General features: G+C 39.3%; 2 protein-coding genes across 3 annotated transcripts; one reads left to right on the forward strand and one right to left on the reverse strand.

Moving 5' to 3' along the window:
- The first annotated feature begins 1,557 nt into the window (after positions 1-1,557).
- On the forward strand, positions 1,558-11,133 carry LOC149832247 (persulfide dioxygenase ETHE1 homolog, mitochondrial-like). 2 transcript variants are annotated; one of them, XM_090012394.1, is made up of 6 exons: positions 1,558-1,647; positions 8,915-8,956; positions 9,060-9,119; positions 9,205-10,565; positions 10,662-10,802; positions 10,962-11,133. In XM_090012394.1, exons 1-4 carry the CDS (start codon positions 1,609-1,611, stop codon positions 9,361-9,363), a joined length of 300 nt encoding a protein of 99 aa, XP_089868520.1. In that variant the 5' UTR covers positions 1,558-1,608; the 3' UTR covers positions 9,364-10,565; positions 10,662-10,802; positions 10,962-11,133. The 2 variants fall into 2 exon arrangements, with proteins under 2 accessions (XP_089868520.1, XP_089868519.1); XM_090012393.1 differs by having other exon boundaries at positions 10,662-11,133.
- Positions 11,134-15,392: 4,259 nt separating this feature from the next.
- On the reverse strand, positions 15,393-17,526 carry LOC149832248 (aspartic proteinase nepenthesin-2-like). The gene has a single exon (XM_090012395.1). It carries the CDS (start codon positions 17,206-17,208, stop codon positions 15,562-15,564), a length of 1,647 nt encoding a protein of 548 aa, XP_089868521.1. The 5' UTR covers positions 17,209-17,526; the 3' UTR covers positions 15,393-15,561.
- Between the last annotated feature and the right edge of the window lie 6,842 nt (positions 17,527-24,368).

The raw sequence follows: 24,368 nt of genomic DNA on the forward strand, positions 1-24,368 counted from the left end.
TGCTTGAAAAGCATTACAGGAAGTGATTTTACAAGAGGGGGCTGTACCCCTATTTATACAAGAGCAAAGGGGAGAGCTCATAAGGAGCTCTCTCTTCTAGTCGTTGGACTAGTTCCAACGACTAGACAGTTTGGTTAAGTTCCGGTTGGAACTTAACCAAACTATATTATCTAGTTCAATATGAACTAGATAATATATATTACATAAAAAATGAAACAACAACTACGCCTTCATCCCAAAACAATTGGGGTCAGTGATATGAACCAAAAAAGAAATTCATTTTGGGTCTTCCACATGAATCCTTTTCCTCCAATCATATCTATCCAACGCCATGTCCTCGGTGAGGTTCAAAGCATTCATATCCTTTCCTATCATCTCCATCCAAGTCTTCCTAGGCCTACCCCGACCTCTTTTAACCCTAAAAAATGAAAGAAAAATAAAAATAAAAAAATAAAAATATATAATATATATAATAATATTATTATATATATGTTACATTTTAACAAAATTTTTATTTGTTCCTTGAGTGAATATAGGGTCTCATGCCACAGGCATGTTGATTTTTTTTAAAAAAATTTTGCAGACTAAGATGCCTGGTGTGAATCTGTTATCTCAAAATAGAGCAAAGCTAAGACATATATTTTGATCAGTCCTGGTGATATAATATATTTCGGTAATTTGTTTCTGGAGGTAAGTGTATGCCTTTTTAGTAGTTTCCCTAAGATGTCAAACAAGTTGAATTTAATAGAACAGTGCCAAAGTGATTGGAAAATAATGGGATAGTTTATTCTCTGCATAGCTCTTGGTCGCTTTCAACTTGCTTGGCATTTTCTTTTTATTTTACCAATGAGGACATGTATGCTTTTTTATTTGATGTCCCTTGCCAATTCATTAACTGAGTGATCATTGCATATGAAAAACATGATATCATTAACCTGAATCTAGAGGTTGCAGTTCTGTTAGTCTCACATGTGAGGCTGCCAGGATTTTATAGGTGAATTGCCTTGAGACATTATCCAGTTTTCCAGTAAATGTATTTGGGAAATTAATGATCTTGCATTATTATCACAAGAAATCCCGTGCAAAACTCATTTCTTTTGGGTGTCTTCCATGTCCATCCCCTATGTTCCAGCATATTTTTGTTAGTGTTCAATATTATGGGCCATGAACATCTGCAAGCAGTTTTGTAGAATCATTCCTTTAATTCTAGAGTCATGCTTCCCATGTTTCCTTCATCACATTTGCTGCATATTTCTATTTCTGGATCCATGAATTTAGCCTTTCTCTTGTTTCAAGGTTGTACTACTGTTGAATCATAATCTACCTTGTAGATTGTGTTAAGTGCACACTTGAAATTTTTCTTAGCATAAGCTCGATATCCTCATTTTGTCATTCCTTATGTGATAATGTAAAATATCCACTGGAAACAATGAAATGGCTGCTATAAAGATGGGCCTTCTTAGGTCTTATGATCTTATCCTATTTTTTTTGTATGAAGTCCTCAAACATATGGAAATTCAGCAGCATATATCATCTTAGTGTTGTGTATTGTGCAGACTCGTGCAACTCCAGGGCACACCTCAGGCTGTATCACGTATGTAACAGGAGATGGGCCTGATCAACCTAAATCTAGGATGGCTTTTACAGGTGATAGTAAGACACTACCTTTTCAATTGAAAGCGGCATTTTTTTTCAATTTCTAGGGCCAATTGTTCTATTTGATTCAAAAGATGCTTTAGAATAAGGAATTATGAACCATGACATTATAGCTGGGGTTAGAATGCTCAATTTCTATAGATGGTAAACTTAAAGTCAACATTAGGGAGCTTGAATGTAATTTTCAGTTGTAATTTGCCACTTCTGTTGTCTTTTGTTGTTGTTATAAGCATCACTCAAGTACTGAAAATATTTAAAAGTTTTCTGACAGGACTTTGGAAATCAGTAAAGCCAGAAATACTATAATTTTGATAAAATATCACTGAATTTGCAAAATTATCAAAATAATATACAATTTTAGTGCTAATATACTTGTGGAAATTGCAAAACCTACAAAATTCATTTTCTTAAGTTTTTTACCTTTTACTCATAATTTTTTCCAAGATGTTTTCTGCCAAAAAAGTTTTAACAGCAACACAAATCTGCCGAAATTCTCAAAGTGATGTGGATAATATCCTTTTAAGTTTGGATCTCAAGTGTAAAATATATGTTGTAAACATCATTCAGAGTATTTTATTTCAGGCCAGGTTTGGTTTGGTATGTGCTATGTTGGGTATAATAGTATTCAAGAAAAAAAGTGACTGTTTAGGGTCACATTCATCAGCACAAGCAAATGGATCTCAACTTGTTGAAGCCATTATCAGATATATTTTCTATTCATTGTGACAAGTCACCTAGATTATTTTTATGATAGCTTAATATTTCACGTAAATCTTCCTTGCTTCTATCTTTTACAATGCACAAGTCTTTGAGTCAGCCTTGTCGAGTTGGAGATTGGCTTCATCCAGGCTTGCATGATACAAGCTGACTCACCTCTCTTCTGCCCTCAGTGGCTTTCTGACATCCAACTCAGATCTTGTCATCCCATTCTTGACATTTAATCAGACCCAGCTGCATCAAGGCTGTTTCATGTCAGGTCACATCTATGGGGATGTAGGACACTTTTACCTCTCTTCTATGCAGTTTTTAGGTGCTCATTCCAAGTAATAAGTGAAAAGATTATCACGACTGGCAGACCCAATCTGTTTTTAAGTTGTATTTAAACACATGCTCATTAATGGCATGTTGTAAATTCTATACTTTGTGTAAAGGGTGTTTTTGTACCCTAATAAAATGTACGTGTGTATATCTAATACAGAATACAGCAGACCCTAAGTGTGTGGGGGTTTTCTGCAGCCATCGATATCTCTCTCCCTCTCTGCTTCTCTTTCTTCTATGCTGAAGGTGGGATACCATTTCTAACATGGTATCATAGCAACAGATCCCTTGAAGATCGTGTCCAGCCTCCTTACTATTCTCTAAGGTATTTTCCTTTTGATTTTCATCACTTCTTCCCTTCTTCTCAATCCAACGATTTCTTCTTATCATGTTTCTTTCCTCTTTCTCTATTCCTCTCTTCATACAACATATTCTTTTCTGATCCATAATTTTTTTTTTATTTCCCGCAAATCTGAATTCATGTTTGCGTGATTTCAAAGATTGAAATCATGTCAAACCCATCCCTTATCTTTCCTCATAATTAAGGTCAGAACTGAGTCTGATCTGTCTACTTCTGTGCGTTCGCTGTAGTTCCTAAATTGATTAAGATCATTCTGCCTACCTCTCAACTTTGGAATTTTCCCTTTTAGAAAGAAAATACGATTAGATAAAACACGTTATTTTCATATTAACGTGCCTTCTTGCTGATTGATCCATATTTCTTTTAGAGCAGTTTCTTTTCTTTCTCACTGCATATTCTGTTTTCTGTCTTGGGTCTGCAGGTAAAACAAAACAACAGCCGAGTTTCGAGTTTAATTTGTTTGCTCTAAAAGTGATTTTCCTTTCCGGTCTCTTAATCCTTCTTGTTTTTCACCCATTGACTATGGACTCATTCCCTTCTTCGCACTCTGGTCTATCTTCCAACTTTCTCAGTCAGCTTGTGTCTGAGAAACTGAACAATTCCAACTTTTTAACCTGGAAGAGACAAATCATCCCATTCATAAGGAGTTAGGATCTTTTTGGACATTTGGATGACTCTGTTTCTGTCCCTCCAGAGTTCTTATCACAAGAAGGCAAGAATGGAGAGGGTGAAACTTCAATTACATTTGTTAGAAATCCAAAGTATGTATCCTGGATGAAGCGAGATCAGGCTTTGGTTGCCTACATCACTTCCACTTTGTCACAGGAGGTGCTTGTGGCAATCCCAGATGACTGCTCAGCTATGCAGTTATGGCATCGTCTTGTTCAGACATATTCTCAAGTTTCTCAGACCAGAATTTTATTTTTAAAGAAAGAGTTTCAAATGTTGAGGAAGGACTCCATGACGGTCATGGAGTACTTAAACAAAATGAAGACTATCACAGATCAGTTGGCCATCGTGGGTTACGCGGTCAGTGACAAAGATATGGTGCAACAGACCTTAAGCGGGCTGAGACCCGATTATCACATGATGATTACTTCCTTGCTATGTTTGCCAGACTTACCTACTTTTGAAGATCTACGTGCTAAGCTCTTACAATATGAGATGGCCTTGAAGGGATTCTCCGAAGGTATTCATAATCTCATTGGAGCACATGAGGTCCTTGCCACAGGTGTTACATATGGTCGAGGATGTGGCAGGTGGGAATATCAGGAAAGGGGAGGTCCAGAGAAGAATGGACAAGGAGCCCGTGGAATTTTACCTACTCCCAGTATGTCTCATAATCTGCAAAGGCAAAGGACGATACCTACCTGCTTTCTCTGCAACAAAAGGGGGCACATCGAAGCAAATTGCTGGTATAACCCGCAAAATCGAGGAAAACAATTGGAGACAAGAAAGAGAACAAATACATTGAAGAATACTGGAGAAGTCAAGCAACTGTTGTTATCTGCCTTGGCTGAATTGAACATCAAACAAAATGATCACGGTACTTGGTATGTTGATTCTGGTGCAGCCACCCATGTTACTGGTGATGCTGGTAAGCTCATAAATCTTGCTCCTTATGTTGGTAGAAATAGTATTGTCACTGGAGATGGGTCTCATCACCATATTTCGTACATTGGAAATTCTGTAATTCCTATGTTCAACTCTTCTCTTGTTTTTTCAAATGTCATTCATGCTCCTAATATCAAGAAAAATATTGTTTCAGTCTCTAAACTTGTCGATGACATTAATGCTTCAGTCGAGTTTACCCCTTTTTCTGTTCATGTTAAGGACCTTCACACGAGGGAAACACTCGCTGAAGGAAAACCGCAAGGGAATATGTACGTGTTCCAAGAGAATCTTTCCTCTCGTGTTCAACCTGTTGATTCCATCTTGAAGCTCACTTCATCATCATCAGCTTCTCCTGAGAGTGTTTTTAATCTTTCTGAATGTATTGAGCTGAATCTTTGGCATGGTCGTCTGGGTCATTGTAGTAGTCGTTTTATTGATAAGCTTGTTTCAAGCCGTTTTATTCCCAAGTCAAGTTTGAATTTAAATGTCGATAATAAAAAATGTTTCAGTTGTCTTCAGTGTAAGAGTCATGTTCTTCCATTTCATTCCATTAATAAAAGAGCTTCAAGACCATTTGAAATTATATGTTCTGATGTTTGGGGTCCCGCTCCAGTTCCTTCCACGTCTGGCACTAGATATTATCTCATTTTTTTTATAGCTATTCTCGATATACATGGATTTTCTTCATGAAAAGTAAATCTGAAACCTTCAAATTGTTTCAGAATTTTCATACCTTTGTTCAAAATAAATTCTTTGAGAATATTACGTGTTTCCAATGTGATGGAAGGGGTGAGTTCTCTTCAAATGACTTTATTAATTTCCTCCAGACAAATGGAATAAGTAGGCAGGTGTCTTGCCCTCATACACCTCAACAGAATGGGATTGTTGAATGGAAGCATCACCATATTGTTGAAAGTGCAATGAGCATGATGCATGATAGTAATCTTCCAATTACCTTGTGGACAGAGGCCTTTCATACAGCAGTCTATGTCATAAATCGATTGCCCATGAATATCTTGGAAAACAAATCACCCTATTTTTCTTTGCATTGTGTGCATCCAAATTATCACGATTTGCGTGTATTTGGGTGTGTATGTTATATTCATGTTGACAGTTCAATGTGACACAAGTTTTAGGATAAAGCCTTACAGTGCAAATTTGTGGGATATGCTGATGATTACAAAGGATATAGATGCTATGATCCCGTGAGTAAACGCATCAAGATATCCAGAAATGTTGTGTTTGATGAATCCAATTTTGGTCATAACGTAGTCACTCCTGAAATTGAAACTTACCACCCTTGGCTCAACTCAGATCTCTTTTCTAGTATTGATGGTGTTTGCTCTACAGACTGTAATCGAAGAGATGAGGCAAACGTGTCTACTGCTGTGCAAAGAACTCAGGAAAGTGTGATCTCTGAATCATCATTGGCTCCCGAAAGGTATAAAGGCATTGTTTACTCTCGACGTGAGAATGAGATCTTCCCCAACCCTAATCAGGAGCTGAATTCTCCTTCTGCTTCCATTCAATCACCTGTACACAGAAGGTCTACCCGGACTCAGCATCCTATTGATAGGTGGGTTAGTTATGAGAATTTCACAATGGATTTTCAACTTTTCTTAACCGCCTTGGGCAAATAAGATCAACCCACCACGTTTTATCAAGCAGTAAATTCTAAAAGATGGATTGAAGCTATGAACGAAGAAATGAAGGCTCTTCATGAGTGTGGCACTTGGGATATAGTTCCCATACCACACAATCGAAATGTGGTTGGTTCAAAGTGGGTGTATAAGATAAAGTATAAGCCGGATGGTACTATCGAGCGATACAAGGCTCGACTGGTTGCCAAAGGCTTCACACAGGAGCCAGGAGAAGACTATGATGAGACCTTCAGTGCAGTCGTGAAAATGGGTACTATCTGCATTATATTGTCATTGGCTATTGAGCACCAATGGACTCTTAGTCAATTGGATGTAAAAAATGTCTTTCTCCATGGAACTCTGAAGGAGGAAGTATATATGGAGCAACCCATTGGGTATGCTGAAGGGAACTCCAAAGAATACATGTGCAAATTAAAGAGAGCTATATATGGTTTGAAACAGGCATCTCGATCTTGGTTTGATAGTTTCTCTCTTGAAGTAGAAAAATATGGTTTTAGTCGGTCTCTTCTTGACCATTCTCTTTTCATATTCAAATGTGCAAATATAGTTACCCTGTTATTGATATATGTTGATGACATTATCATTACAGGTAACTCTAATGAACATATTGAACAGGTCAAAGAACTTTTGAACCACAAATTTAAGATGAAAGATCTTGGTAAACTGCGATATTTTCTTGGAGTAGAAGTTGATAGGACTCTTGAAGGTATGACACTTACTCAACATAAGTATACTGTTGATGTTCTTAGCAAGACAGGTATAACAGACTGCAAGCCCCTAAGCACACCCAGTGTATTTCATCAGAAACTAAGTTCTCAAGATGGAGATTTGTATGAGGACCCTACAAGATATCGCAGGGTAGTCGGAATGCTTCAGTATCTTACCTTCACTCGATCTGACATTGTCTATTCGGTCAATCAGATTTCTCAGTTCATGCATGAACCACATATTGGACATATGGAAGTTGTTGAACGCATTCTTCGATATTTGAAGGGAACTATTGGCGATGGTCTTCTATACAGAAAGAGTGTGCATGACCATCACATGCATGAACTTCTTACTTACACAAATGCAGATTGGGCAGGAGATCCAGATGAGCGTAGATCAGTCTCAGGATACTGTGTTTTCATTGGCCTAAATCTTGTCTCCTGGAGCAGTAGAAAACAAAAGGCCATTGCCAGGTCAAGCACAAAAGCTGAATACAGATCAATGACAGCTGCTACAACCGAAGTGACTTGGATCAGACACCTGTTGACAGAAGTAGGAGAATCGATTTCTAAAAGCATTCTCTTGTGTGACAATCAAAGTGCTATCAACATGTCATTCAATCCCATCTATCACAGTCGTGCCAAGCATATTGAAATTGATCAACATTTTGTAAGACAGAAGGTCGAAGAGAAGAAAATTGAACTAGAATACGTTCAGACTGCTGATCAAGTTGCTGACTTGTTTACAAAAGGACTTATCAAAGACAGATTTTGGATGTTAAAAGACAAGTTGTTCATGGTTCAAAACCATGTCCAACTTGAGGGAGGGTGAAAAGATTATCACGACTGGGTCTGGATCTCAGGATCCAGACCCAATCTGTTTTTAAGTTGTATTTAAACACATGCTCATTAATGGCATGTTGTAAATTCTATACTTTGTGTAAAGGGTGTTTTTGTACCCTAATAAAATGTACGTGTGTATATCTAATACAGAATACAGCAGACCCTACCTACGTGTGTGGGGTTTTCCTGTAGCCATCGATATCTCTCTCCCTCTCTGCTTCTCTTTCTTCTATGCTGAAGGTGGGATACCATTTCTAACAATAAGTTGGAATAGAGAACTAAAAAATAGGATGAAATGCCCAATTTGAAAAACCATCAGATGATTGGCAAGGCAAACCAATCAAAGCATAGAAATGCATCTTAAGCCTCATTTTCATCAAAAACTAATTGCTGTTCAGAGTGGTGACACAAGGATAACATCTTTAAAACCTTGTGCAATCTTTTATAGTAAACCAAAATTTCTTCTGCAACAGGGCATACAGTTCATTTCAAACAATCCCCAGCTCTGTCAAATTTTTTCTTACCAAAATACGTGTTATAGTGCTTTTTGTTTTTTATTCGACTTTTAATGACAAACTGAAGGTTTGGTAAGAACTACGTGGGCATCAGATCCAATATTCCTTTGCATGAACTGACCTTGTTAGGTGGCACCCTTCAGTATGAACTCATATCCTTTGTTAACTGTGTGTTATAAAAAACTGTACTCTCGACCTGCAAGGTAAATTTTCAATCTGTTAACATTGAATTTTGTATTGTTAAATACAAGGTTCCAGATATGTATTTATTAAGAGTGAAATAACTAGGAAATAAGGTGATATTGACTTCCTTTAATAACTTATGATACCCATACTGTCATCCTTTTGTTACTTTCCATTTTTGTTACTTGAAATGAATCCAAGTCTAGGTCTGGTGTTAAGTGTATCTATCAATATCGACCCACCCAGCGCAAGGCTTGTCCACTTGGAGTTTCCTTGTTTTTAACAATATTCATGTATTTTTTTTTTGCTTTAATATTTTCTTCCTTCTGTGTGCAGGGAGGAAGTTCAAATCAACTTTACAAGTCTGTGCATTCTCAGGTGAGTGCATCATCTGGTTATGAGATCTATTTGCTTTTTGCCTTGCTTTTGATCTGTTGGAATATTAGCTGCTACCCTCACTTTAAAGTCATCCTGCATTCAGATTTTCACGTTGCCAAAGGACACATTGCTTTATCCTGGTCATGACTACAAAGGCTTCACTGTAAGAGACGTTTCCATGAGAAGAATGTAGTTCTTTAGATTATTATTAGTTGCTTGTGACAATCTTGTTAAATTTCTACTTTCAGGTGACCACAGTGGGAGAAGAGATTCTCTACAACCCTCGGTTGTCAAAAGATGAGGCGAACAACAAATTGATTATTTTATTTTTCCTTTTCCTCTCAAATATTAAGTTGTCCTTTGTTTTTTTTAAGCAGTTTCAGAAATTTAAATATGTTCATTACTAATATTGTGGCCCTCTATTCATTCCAGTGAAATATCATGTGAAAATAGGTTGTTGACGTTACATCCACTTCCTCAAAACAGTGAAATAATGAACTTAGCTGGATGACCTTGAAACCTCCATTAATTATAAGTGGAATTTTTTTTTCCTTATAATTGATGTGATCTATATGTATTCCATTGAAAATAAGATGCGAGAGAATCGTTTACGGTGGTTTGGACATATTCGGCGAAGGCCTAATGATGCTCCAGTTAGAAGGTTGGAGAAATGGGAAAATATATTAGTTAAAAGAGGTCGGGGTAGGCCTAGGAAGACTTGGATGGAGATGATAGGAAAGGATATGAATGCTTTGAACCTCACCGAGGACATGGCATTGGATAGAAATGATTGGAGGAAAAGGATTCATGTGGAAGACCCAAAATGAATTTCTTTTTTGGTTCATATCGCTGACCCCAATTGTTCTGGGATGAAGGCGTAGTTGTTGTTGTTGTTGTATGTTGTAGTTCTAATTGGTCACCATTATGGCCTAAGCATAACACGACAGAGAAAGAGAGAATTGTTGAATCTTCAACATCATAATTAGGGCATGAATTTTCAATAATTAAGTATTTGTTTGGATATGATATTAGGAGTTAACCCTTTTGGTATCCAACACAATATCGATAAATAGGATCAGTATAAAACAAAATTGTTAAGGACCTAGTTCAATTATCTCTGCCAAATTATCATCATATTTAAAGATGTACAGTGTTTTTCTTGGTAGTGCCTTCTAGAACCTCATCTGGATGTGTCTATAAGCAAGCACCCCTCTGGCCAGTAGTTAATGAACAAAATGCAAAAGTGGGTAAGTTTAACCAGTTACTGTGCCCATTACCGTGCAGTGTGTATGATATTGTAAAACCACCTTGCATAGAGTGGACAGATTGATGTATTGATTTTTCCTTTAATCATCTTCACTGGTTCGTCTAGTATGTTGGACCGGAGGATGTTCCTTTTCTAGGTATCCAGTTTGTTTTCTTTTGATAAGCATATATGCATCTGTTGGGCAGTATTTCTATAACCATTGCCTTGATGACCATGTATAACTCACGGATATTTTATTATAATTATGCATAAATATTGCTTTTCTGTATGCTTATCTTTGACAATCTTTCCGATTCACCCATTTTCCTATTGTGCAGGAAACATTCAAGGAGATAATGGAAAGTGAGTGTCTGAGTATAATTTTACTGCTCATCATGAGTTCATGACTTAAACTTGGCCATTACTGTGATGCCCAACTGACTTCTTGGCCCTTTACAGACTTGAAGCTGCCATATCCAAAATTGATGAACATCGTGGTGCCCACAAATTTGATTTGCGGCTTGCAAGGTTCACCGGAGAAGACCACATAGCCAGTCAGTCGATCTGTAGCAACCTTTGCTTGATTTCCAGTCAAATATGGTATCGATCAGTTTCAAATAGAATCAGTAGCCGGAGTCCCGGTGCCGGCTATTTGATTTTCAGTACTAGTATTTGGCTTGTCCAAGTCTGTTTCCGTCTCTTTGTATTTTATCTCTAATAAAAAGAGATTCATCCTCGGGTCTCTTTCTGGCCTTGCAGATTGACACCTCGTCAATCTTGCAAGTGGCCCTGGTTACCTGTACTTTAGCTTTGACATTTGCTTAATCGATCTTTCTGTGTTTCTCTGCTTGGGAAACAAATAAGTAGATGTATGTATCTGGTTGTAAATAAACATTATCATTATTATCCTTGTCAATCTTCTTATCTCAAATCCTCCGTTTCTTGCAAGCCAATCAAATGCGAGTTCGATTGGTCGGTAGAATTGCAAGCTACTTGAGTTTAGTCTAGCTCCATCTAGTCTACTGTATCACTCTGTAGTCATGTGGGGAAAAGGCTGGGCTATCCTCCCGTGGCATGGTTTTTTTTTTTTTTTTTTTCATTTTTGATTGTTCATCACTGCTATGGATTGGAGTTTGGGTTGGGCTGGGCTCAAAAGCCAAGATTATGTCTGGCCTGTTTCAAGCCCACTGGAGTCTGCCAGCCCTTCTGCGAGGGTCTGACGGTGGTATGGGTCGGGCCGTCCTGGTATAAGTTTGAATTTGACGGACTACCCAGCCTGTTGATGAGCTGCATGCTGGTTGATCTGCCTGTGCCCCATCAACGAGTGTGTATCAGGTCAGAAGTGGGCTATGACAGCTTACCGTCAGACATAGGCGGAGCTGGGGTGTGTGTGTGTGCAGAACTGGGCTGTAGCCCAGTCCTGCCTCCCGGCCCAGTTAAAAAAATAAATAAATAAATTTTAAAAGCCCAGTCCTATCCCAGCCCTGACTGCATCAAATAGTTTGATTTGTCCATATGAAATAGATTTTTATTAATAATTGTAGCCATTTTTTATTTTATCTCAAAAAAAATAATTTCGGGGGCGCTTCACACCCAAATTTTCTTTTTGCTACACCCCTGTTTGCCCCCCCTCCCCCACCCCCTTCACATGAATCTTAGCTACGCCCCTGCTGTCAGAGCTCACCCAGATGCTCTAACGGCATCCAAAACACAATGGATGGACTCTGGACCTCTTAGATGGGTTTTGTGTTTTTTTTAAGAGCGGTTGATGCCTTAGATGAACAGCATCTAGAGTTTGCAAAATGAATGGCTGAAAATATGGGTTCATTCATGGCATTTTTGGATGCCATTTATCTCGTAGATGAACGGCATCCAAAATGTGATGGACTCTGGAACTCTTAGATAGGTTTCACAATTTTTTTCCAGAGCTGTTGATGCCTTAGATGAACAGCATCTAGAGTTTGAATGCTCTGCATGAAGAGCATCTAGAGCACACAGAATGGTTGACTGAAATTGAATCCAAAACCCTCGTCTTTGGGGAGCCCTGTGAATGGTTACCTTTGACGGACTGACCTGATCTGCTCTCTTTTAAATATGATAGGATTCTTCCACTGAAAACGAGATTTGTGACTGCTAAATATATTAGAGATGTAGAGCACGAGTAAGGGGTAGCTGCTCACTTTGATATATGCCTACCGCCAGCCTAGCAGGCTTTCCAACGGTTTTTTGTTTTCATATTTTTCTTGTTAGGTTTTTTAAGGTTTGAAAATCGATGGTCTAAAATTTCATAAATATTCAAGCTGAAAATTCACAACTTTTTATTGAAAAAAACACGATCTATGTGTTGTTTTCTATCAAAATCGACCATGTTAAACACATCTAAGGGAGCAGATTTGTGAAAAATATTCTCAAAACCTTCATTCGCGGTTATAGGCGCCTAACTTTGGTAGGCATCTAATCCCCACTCCGTGGATCAATGGTCCAACTTTTGTCTTTTTCATGGCTTTCTAGGAGAACCTTGCTCAATTCAGTCTTACATGACCAAGGGCATAAAATTCTAAAAAGCATGATCGAAAGGTTACCATTCCAAAGTCAAGGCCTTTGTATCACAGACCATAGTTACTTTCATGGACCGAGCCTTCAGAATGAGGCATGTACGGTACAAAGTTCTACTAAGTGAGAAAATGTATCGAGTGTAGAAACATGCAGTATGCGTTGGCTTGATCGGTGACATACAGTTGTAGTATGACGTGATATAGGCAACAATATCAGCATTGGTACGACGGTATGTAGTGGCATAAATGTGAAGCGTTGTTTGGTTAAATAGTTCTAGCGGATTAGAAGATGTTGCATTTAAGGATTTGGTTAAGGACCTCTCAATTTGAAAGAGTTTCTCATGAGTAGCGGTTGAATGCACTGGGGTGCATGTGAGTTATAACATTCTCACAGGGATCATCTTAAGTGGTTTCAACCGAGTATGGTGACTTGGGGTTAGGCGAGTGAATGCCTAGGCATCAATGAACAATCTGAGTAGTGTTGCTTGCTATGACGTAACAACTATCGATTGGCCGAAAGGTTAGGCGGTCTTGGGATTAATCTTTTTTCATCCATTACAGAACTGTAAGGCTTTCTCGAGTCACGCTATCAGGAGGTCACACCATAGTCTTAGAGGTGTGGTGTTGCCGTTTGGATTGATTGGTTGTTTGGTTAGGTGTGAGTGTCACTCATCCCTTGAAACTTGGACGGTGACCCTTTTGGTTATTTATCGAGCACGATGGTGATGCATTAAGGAATGATGCATGGAGCCAGTGGCATGGGTTAGGTAGAATACACAAGAGGAGATGCGCTTGATCAGCTTTCGTTTAGGCAGTTGTGCACGAGATGGTGTGCAAGGCCAATGAAATGATTCAGTATACAAAAAAGTGTTGGTGTGCAGCTTTTGACCGTCAGGCTGGAGAGACTGAGTAGTTTGGTATGTCGTTGGTTTGCAAAAAGTTCTATGCCCATGACAGTTGCAAATCTTTGAGATTTTCTTAGCAATGGAAATTCTCACACAATAAATTATAAATTTTTTTTTGAAAAATATCACAAAATTCTTGATGCATTTAAACTTAAAAACTAGAACAAGAATAAAGAGAACATGTAGAAATATAAAAACTCAAAAATTACAATAATATCCTGAAGATATAATAGAAAAGTGGCGATGTATCAATTTGCTTTTGAGTTTATCAAGATTTTCACAGTATTGAAATCACAAAAGATTCAAAATACCGGCGATATTTTTCACTTTGGCAGGAATTAATGGCGTTAACCTCAACTGCATGATCCTCCTATATATTGACCACTGCACCTGCACACATGCATGAAATTTGCCCACATTAAGGGCTACGCAGCTGTGCATGCCCATACGTCATTGCAAAAGTGTTTGAAAGCAGACTCAAAATGCATTCACATAACAATCTACACCCAGAAAAAATATTAAGCTGTTCTGGTTACCGATTTAGAAGGTCTTTGTAACAATTCATTTTGAGTCCTCATAGTGTTGTACAGGCATGCCTCCATGGAGTCTAAGTGTCCATCCACGATCCAGTGGCTGGTTGGTATCTTCCTGTGACCAAACATCCTGATTTAGATTACTGTTACAACAATTCATTGACTCGATTTGGAAGATCATTAGCATAACAGTCAAGCCATTTTGGACGTGCATCGTGGGACCAAGTCGAGTCAGTTGGTGAGCCAACTGAAGCTGGTCAGGTTTCTGTTGGGTTTTAGTAGGCCCAATTGCAAATCTGGCCTAACCTGCTTTTCCATTGGCTAGGTCATGGTTGGGCCATTGCATGGTGAGATTTGAGCACTATAAGGATGAGGGTCAATAGCAACAACTCTTTTCTAGCGGAAAAAAAAATCTTGCCGTTATTGATAAAGCAATAAACAGTAAGATTTTTGTTTCTGCTGATCAACAGGTAATAACATGAACACAAACATCTCGCCGTTATTACTCTATTACGGTCATGAATCTCGCTGTTATTAGTTTTATCAATAACGATGAACTGGATATTCCCTGGAATGTGTTGCCCCTGCACATGTCTTGTTGTTATAGATGTCATTTTTCTAGGTTTAAGCCTTTATTAATCAGAAAAATGGTGTCAAATGGATTTAGATCGGAGTCTATTAAGAATATATAACTTTTCTTGAGTTGGACTCAACCTCAAATGATATGATCCAACCTAGTTCCCATGGACATGATACGAGAATGGATATAATACGGCCAAATAACATAGCATAGAACCCATAAACTTCAGGTTATTATCTAACTACAAACAATTTCAACCAGATATGGTCTCGAAATGCTGGGACCCGATATTGTTTGGGCCCAAAACCTAAGTTTGCTGTATCTGGATCTATTCCAGTCGTGTTCCAAATGCTGAATTAACCTAACAGGTTTTGTTGAATATGCAAACACTGGGTATAACCAGCAGAATGCCCCAAAACATCCAGTCTGGTTCTTGCCCAAGTGGATGTCGGATCCCATACAGCCAAAATCTGGTCCGATTGAACCAACCAGGCTAAAATTTTAGTCGGGTGAGTCCGGTCTGACCCGTCCTGCCCTTTCCAAAATGATCAAATGCCCTCAAAATAACATCCAATCTCAGATTCAAATATAAAACCAGCCTATAAGACAGATAAAACCGTCTTTAAACTTTCTGTTAAGACAGTCTTTCATGCTTTAAACAAAATGAAGAAAAAAAGGAAAAAAAAATCTCAGTATGTGTACGCATCTTTACATTTTTGTTCCCCTTGTCCTGTCCTACGTGTGAGCCATGTAATCGTGACGGCCCCTACTCCACCAATAGCCAGTTTACACCTCAGCACACTTCATTGGGGTATACCCCAATCTGGACTTCTCCAAATCATACAGTACGTGAAAATTCTGCTGCTGATAGTTCCCCAGTATGGATAGCGAGGACTGTGGGGTGCCCAACAGGGCCAAGCAGATGACTCCCTCTGGTTCAAGCCTAATGAAGTAGTTCTCAACTGGGAAGCTCCAGACTGCCCCGTCTGAGAACAGGATGCTGAACTCTGGCAGCTCGACCCGATCCATGCCGGTTACGTTGAAGCAAGGGTCCAGCAGGGGAAAGCTCTGGACCCGGTCCAAACCCTTGACTTTCCTCAAGAATGCATGCTTGATCTCGGCCATCGCAGCCTCCGGGAAGTACGTCAACGTGGTTCCTGAGTCTACAATTGCCCCACCAGATCCATCTGACCCGATCCGAAATGTCTCGGGCGGAATGTTCAAGACCTCTCCGCCAACCCGGACTGCCTGGATGCGGACATAGTAAAACGTGTCCACGGGCGAGTCCTTTCCCGGAACAAGCTCAGTGAATTGTAGGTCTGGGTGCCGGACCAAGTCCTCATCCTCGCCAAACACCAGACGGCCGCTCACGCTGCTGTCTGAGTCTCGGTCAACGAGACAGTAGGAGAACTTGCGGCCGTATGTTGACTCAAGTTGGCTCAAGAATGAGAGTGAGCCCCGGCCGAGCCCAAGCAGCCCCCCCGTGCCGTGGAACAGACCGCGGTTCCAGTGCCCGCATCCGAATACGATGTTTTCGAGCCGGAAGGCTGAGCCAGATACACCTGGGCCCGAGCTCACGTTGACCGTGAATGTCTCGGTGGCTAGATCGCCAGTGGTGTTTGACCGGTCCCCATACCAGTAGAAGTACTCGCACGTCCCATTGTCCGATCTGCACCGAGGCCGAGATGTATCGGGAGGTGAGACGTTCTGGCAGACCGAGTCTTTGCAGGAAACCGGGCGGAATGACGAAGATTGGCCCGGGTCGTACACCGGGCCGAGCTGCTCGAAACAGTCGTTGCATGGGAGGCACTGGATCCAGTTCAGGTCGCTACCGGTGTCGACGATCAGCGAGAAGTGCCGTGGCGGTGTCCCGACGTAGACGTCCATAAGGTACTCACCCGAGCCCACGCTTGTGCCGGATTCCAGCGTCGCCACCATCCGAGGCCTGCCTGGTTCTGGCTCCGATCTGGTTCTGTCATGACTCGGCTCATTCTTAGACTCGGTCAACAACCTTGCTTTGTCATGTACCCTGGTCTGCGTACCTGATACAATTGGATGGTGAACCGGTTCTACGTCAGAATCGTGAAGTGAGTCCCGAGTGCTCTGCTTACTAGGCCGGTTGGCATCGATGCGGTCGTGGAAGGTGCGGATACGCGAGACGTCTCGGCAGTTCGACTCGAGGAGAGATTCTATGTGTCTCGTTCCCTTCGGCCTGGGGTTTCCGAGTCGTTGATCCCGGTGGAGGAGATGGAGCTTGATGGGTTTGCTCCTCTGGGTGTTTTCGGATCGAAGTTGGCAGTTCGTCTCGGAGACGGAGGGGTGCTCCGGGAGGACGATCCCGTGAAGGACCGAACCATCCGTGTGGTTGAGGAAGGCGAGGGCAGATGAGAAAAGGAGGAGGAGAGAGAAGAGAAAGATGGAGAGAGAAAACATGCTAATCGAATCAGATCATCCCTCTCTTCAGATTGATTTGATTTCTATCTCCCTTCAGAAAATCAGATCTCTCAGATCTTCAATACCCACAAATCGGAATCAAGAGAATCAGCAGTAGGAGGGAGAAATTTTAGAGAGAGAGGGAACAGAATTAGAAGCAACAACAGCAGAAGCAAAAAGAGATATTTCTAGAGAGAGGATTGGGAATGAAGGGAGGGATTAGTGAGGGGAGGAGAGGAGGTTGGGCTTAAGTGGTGGCCACAGAGATGATGGAGGAGGAGAAGGAGAAGGATTCTTCGGATGAGCTTCGGGAAAGCGGGTGTAGTGATTGACTACGCGAGCCCAAGTCGTCATTTGAACAGATTGTAGAAGGCTGAGTCAAAGGAAGCAGCGTCCCAGTTCGTGTGTGGCTGTATATCGCGTAGCCGCACTGTGTCAAAAGCAGAGACAGAGAGAGAGAGAGAGCGTGTTAGTCTACTAACAATTTGAGGACATAGTTTTAATCTTTCCCTTTGTTAGTCAACATAACTACAGTATTGCCACTCTCCCTAGACTGAATCGTATCTAAATTGAATTACCATGGAAGCTATACACAGAAATACCAAATCATCAATGTAGCACACACACACACACTCTCTCTCTCTTTATATAGAAGGTTGCATCAGCTAACCACTTTTCTAGCTAACTGCTGTGTTAACCAGGCTTTCAAAAGGTTTTTCTCATGTATTACTTAATTATGACCATACAATTTATTAAGAGACCATTCTTGAATTATGTTTTTTTTATTAAAAAAACATGATTTTTTAAGCCTTAAATATTTAGAAAAATCTTAAATTGTTGATTTTTTTTTTAACCTTATAAGAACTTACCTGCGTATCAAAATCCGTTGATGACCCAGGAGTCAATTCCTATATAGAATGCATATGTACGGTTAGATTTAAGAAAAAAAAAACTTTTTTAAAAGCTTAGGTAACATATCGATTAGCTAGAAAAGTTGGTAGCAGTTACCACCTCTCTCTCTCTCTATATATATATATGTATATATATATATATATATATATATATATATATATATAAAATGCATGATGTCACTGCAAAAAATCTGTGGATTAGCGACGGACGTAATCCGTCGCAAATCCGATACTGAACAGTTTAGCGACAAACTAGTGATGAATAACTTTTATCGCAATTTTCCAGTCACTAATTAGCGATGAAACATATATGTCGCTAATTTATGACGGATTAGCGAATGCCATGATCCGTCGTGAGGCCATCGCTAATCTGCAGAGATTTGATTTTGCGACAGATACACATCTGTTGCTAATTTTGTCGCTATTATAGCGACAGATTTGCAACGGATTACAATCCATCACAAAATATCAGTCGATTCAGTTTTGCGATGGATAAATACCCGTCCCTAATCCGTCGCTAAATTTGAGGCCGATACTAATTAACAACGGATATTATCCATTGCAAAAAAAAAATGTTTAAAATATAAATATCGAGAAAATTTTTCTTGTTATACAATTTATATATCCTGTGTATAAAAAATAAAGTACACATAAAAAATACATATACAAAGCATGTGAAACAAATTTAACACAAGTTACAAGGGAAAAAAAATTATCGATCAACTATAATCCTCTCCAAGTTCTAATTATTTACAAGTGAACATATACAAAGAGTTTCGTTTGAAACAAGAAGGTATAACAAATTCAACACATGAATCTAATCATCACCAAGATTCTGAGCATCATCCTCTTCATTGTCTCGATTTGCCCTTTCATCCATGCCTCCATAAGCTCATCTACGCAGATTATCTTCAGCATCCTGCAAGAGAACCGAAAGGTTAGTATTGATAAACAAAATATAATGAAATAAATTATATGCAATGCACCTAATTTAAGGCAATCAAAGTAATATGGATGAATGACACATAGACTAGCTAGCAATAAAGTGAAGGGCATTAACAGAATTCAGATACGTATTCTAAGGCTGACAAAAAAATTTATAGTGATTCAATCATGCAAATATGTGTTCTAAGGTTGTCAAAAAAATGTTGTAGTGATTCAAGCATGCATATATGGTTTATAAGGTTGTCAAACAAAACTTTCATAGTGATGAAATCATGCTTATATGTGTTCTAAGGTTATAAAAAAACTTTCATATTGATTCAATCATGCATATATGTGTTATAAGGCAGTCAAACAATTTCATAGTGATAAAATCATGCTTATATATGTGTTTTAATGTTGTCAAAAAACTTTCATAGTGATTCAAACATGCATATATGTGTTCTAAGGTTGTCAAAAAAATTTCATATTGATTCAATCATGCATATATGTGTTATAAGGCAGTAAAAAAACTTTCATAGTGATAAAATCATGCTTATATGTGTTCTAAAGCAGTCAAACAAGTTTATAATGATGAAATCATGCATATATATGTGTTCTAAGGTTGTCAAAAACTTTCATAGTGATTTAATCATGCATATATGTGTTATAAGGCAATAAAAAAACCCTCTACTCTTGCTTTATTCTGAACTTTTTTTAGGTCAAACAAGCATATGTCAACAATATACATCTCGTAATACAATAAATTTCTAATAGCATTGAAGAGAAAAATATAAAAAAAAATATACCTTTCAAATAGGTATATCCACCGATATTGCACAGGACCACGAACCCTAAGTTCATATGGCAAATATTTGATCACATGTTCCATAACATCGAAAAATGCTGGCAGAAATATCTTCTCTAGCTGACAAATAGTAGTGTTAACAGATCCTCAAGATTCTTTACCTCAGTTACTACAACTTCCGATGTGCATAATGTTTTAAAAAATCTACTCAACTCGCATAATACCCCCATATAGGTTTGTCTAACATATCATGGAATGCTATGAGAATCAACCGTTGCATAATAACATGACAATCATGGCTCTTCAACCCATATAATTGTCCCTCGTTTATCTTCACAGTCCGAGCAATGTTAGAGACATATCCATCTAGAAATTTCAATTGTCTCAACCATTGACATACCTGCTTTACTTGATCTGGTCCAAGCACGTACCTTGCCTTTGGTTTCAGTACTTTGTCATTGTACTCTTTGAGTTCCAATTCTGGTCTTTTACATATTACTTTTAACTCTATACGGGCCTTCGAATTATCCTTCATTTTTCTTTTGACATTCATTATCATATTGAACACATTATCAAATATATTTTTCTTCATATGCATCACATCCAAATTATGTTGTATTAATAAGGTTGGTCAATATGGTAGTTCTCAAAATATAGATTTCTTTATCCAATTGTGATTCTTTCCAAATCCAAGGAAGAGCGTCAATCTACGGGCATCTGTCAGTCCATATGGAAAGTATCACAATTGTCTTAAAATCTCTATGCCAGACAACCGTGTAAGTGGACCTTCTATTTCAGTTATGTCTGCTCGGAACACATTCTTTTGTCATCGGAATGGATGGTCGCTGGATACAAATCGACGGTTTTAATCAAACCAACATGGCTTTCTTTCATGTGTCAATCTACAAGATTTTGTATCCTCCATGCAGTACAGACATGCCAACCTCCTATGTGTGCTCCAATCATATAACATACCATATGTAGAGAAGTCACTAATTGTCCATAGAACAACAACCTTCATATTGAAGTTTTATTTTTTGTGAACATCGTACGTGAGAACATCGTCATCCCACAGTATTTTCAGTTCATCAATTAATGACCTTAAATATACATCAAGATTTTGGCCCGGAGAGGTCGGACCAGGGATCAATAGAGATAAGAAAAGATTTTGACGCTTCATACACAAGCTTGGAAGAAGGTTGTATGGGATGAGAAATACAAGCCAACTCGAGTATAAAGTTGACCTACCCCCAAATGGATTAAATTCATCTATACATAAACCAAACCTAACATTTCTCACTTTCATTGTGAAGGTTTGTTGAGTACGATTAAAGTGCTTCCAAGCTTTCCGCGTCAACATGATGCGTGATCTTGTCTTCATCATGTCGATCTTTATTTGCATGCTATCTCATGTGTTTAGCCATCCTCAAAAACATATACAATCGTTGCAATCTAGGGGTGAGATGAAAGTAGCAAAGCGACTTGTATGACACTTCTTTTGACCTCGTGCTACCATTGTCTCTTGTCTTTGACTTGAACTAAGGATGCCCACATGATGGACATGATCTGCTATTTTCTTGATCTTTGAAATACAACATGCAGTGATTTGGATAAACATCTATCTTTTGATACCCCATACCTCGAGCGTTGACCGTAACCTTTGCACGATAGAAATTTTATGGTAATTTCTCATCTTTGGACAACATACTCTTCACAATAGAGCACAAACAATCAAAACATGATTGACTCAAATTATACTCGAACTTCAAATTCAGTAGTTGAAGAACTGCAGACAAGATAATGTAACTCTCACAACCATTCCAAAGTGGCTCATCAGTATCTTTAACTAAGTCATAAAATCTACTAACTGTATCGTTTGTTGCTTCTTCCTCTACCCAAGTTGGTACATCACTAGGGACCCATAGTAGAACCCAATTCTGGTCCTGCGGCATCACATATCAAATCCATATATGGATTATCGCGCACCACATCCACCAATGCGTCAAAATTATTCTAAAATTCTTCACCATGAAGCATCCAATTCTGATAATCACTTACAAAACCCTTCCTTCATAGGTGATGTCTAACGCCATGAGATTCTACAAATCAATTGTTCTTAACCATTATGCAGGGGCACCTAATCCGACCGATGGGATTCACTCTACTGACACTTTCCATTGTAAATTCAATAAAACTGTCAACATCATCCATATATTCAAGTGATACCTCATTGTCAACTATCCTACGGTACATTCATTCACGGTTTGCAGTCATTTTGTCCTATGATGTTACGGATATTATCTTAATCAGTTAAAAGAGAATCATAATAATGCTATGATGAAAAAAATATCTAATTGGTCATGCATTGTTGGATATATATCACAAAGATATTTAGAAAGCTGAAATCACATTCATAAACACGATACATTCAATTTAAGCATGTTTTCATAATACAATTTCATATGTAGGGCATAATTAATTCGAAAATAACTTCACGCAAGCTTGGATGCACGATACATGACACACACACACACACATATATATATATACATATATATATATATATATCATAAAGATATTTAAAAAGATGAAATCACATTCATAAATACGATATATTCAATTTAAGCATGTTTTCATAATATAATTTCACATGGATGACATATTTAATTTGAAAATAACTTCATGCAAGCATGGATACACGACACACACACACACACATATATATATATATCACAAATATATTTAGAAAGATGAAATCACATTCATAAACACAATATATTCAATTTAAGCATATTTTCATAATACTATTTTACATAGAAGGCATAATTAATTCGAAAATAAGTTCATGCAAATAATGATACAATCACGTCTAACATTGCAATACATTCAATCATTCATATCACAATAATGTCAAACATATACCTGCAACAAACACATTTCAATAACCTGCTAACTACTACCATGACTAGTATGGACTCCGAACTACAAAAACAAGAGTACTTCTATTTTCATACATTCAAATCATGCTCAACATGATCTTCGAACTCTAGCAAAGCAGTCCTAGATATCCACAACTAAGTGAGTGTGTGAACAGAAAAGTGTTGCATCCAAGAAAGTAAATAACATATGATGTGCTTGCATCACTTACTCACCACAAGTATTTACCCGATTTGCATTGCTTTTGCCTTTGCATTTTTTTTATTTCCTTTTGTATTGCATTTTCAGTCGCATGCGATGCTTAACACTAAGCATCGTGCAATTAGCTCAGTTACGTACCTGCAATGCACATTTATATACGACAAAGAGAGATGAGGGCCACGATGAGAGGGAAGGCGCAGTCGGGGCTGAACCCATCCCTCGTAACCCAAGCAACAGGGAGGGGGTCTCGACCCCTCCCTTACGAAGAAGGAGAAATGGGAGAGGGCTAAGCCCCTCCCTCAAAACCCAAGAAAAAGAAGACAGGGAGGAAAATCGACCCCTCCCTGGCGAAAAAGAAGGAACGGGTGGGGCAAGGGCCTTGCCCCCGCAAGCTGAAAACACCCAGATAGTAGGGGCAAAGCCCCTGCTGACCAGAAGGAACGAGGGAAGTTCCCAAAGGCCCTGCCTTGTTCTTTGTCAAAGGTGGTAGAGGGTGTCTCCCCTGCCGATCGAAAAAACTGGCAGAGGTGCTTCTGCTTGCCGATCGGAAAAGGGAGACAAGCTCGGGCGCAACCCCTGCTTGTCGGACAAAAAAAAAAGCAGAGGACAGGCAGCTTCTACTTGTCGGCCAAAAAATAGAAGGAGACAAAGAGCAAGGGGTTGTGCCTGTCGGCAGGTAGCCGAATGTAGGGAGGGCTGGCAGAGGCAAAGGGGTTGCTGTCTGCTAAGGGGCCAGACGACGGAGGCAAAGGCGGCGAAGACGAAGACAATAGAGAGAGAGAGAGAGAGAGAGAGAGAGAGAGAGAGAGAGAGAGAGAGAGAGAGAGAGAGAGAGAGACCCGAGGGGAGACAGAAGGCAGAGGGTGTCGCCAGTGACAGATGGAAGGGAGCAGCGACGGGGCTCAGAGAAGGGAAGGGAGCAGCGACGTGGTGACCTTCGGCGAGGCGAGGATTGGGGCTCAGGGAAGGGAGCAACGATGAGGTGGATTCTGTCTGGGCTACCGATGACAGGTAGCCGAATGTAGGGAGGGTCGGCGGAGGCAAAGGGGCCACTGTTTGCTAAGGGGCCGACAGGCGAAGGCAAAGGCGGAGGGTTAGGGTTTTCTGTCTGATAACCTGATTTGGGGAAAATCAGAGAGAGAGAGAGAGAGAGAGAGAGAGAGAGAGAGAGAGAGAGAGAGAGAGAGAGAGAGAATTTTGCGCCTTAGATGGGCTTATATCGAAAAATAGCGACGGAAAAGTTCTGTGTCAAAATTCTTCGTTAAGTAGCGACTTTCGTAGCGACGAAAAAATTCTGCCGCTAATCCGTCGCTAAGTTGAGATGGAGTTTGACATGAAACTATTTTATCGCTAATTAGCGACAGGGTTTGAGACGAAATGTT

The sequence above is a fragment of the Nuphar pumila genome, chromosome 7 (assembly GCF_984573655.1).
Source record: "Nuphar pumila chromosome 7, dmNupPumi1.hap1.1, whole genome shotgun sequence".
Taxonomy (NCBI): Eukaryota; Viridiplantae; Streptophyta; class Magnoliopsida; order Nymphaeales; family Nymphaeaceae; genus Nuphar; species Nuphar pumila.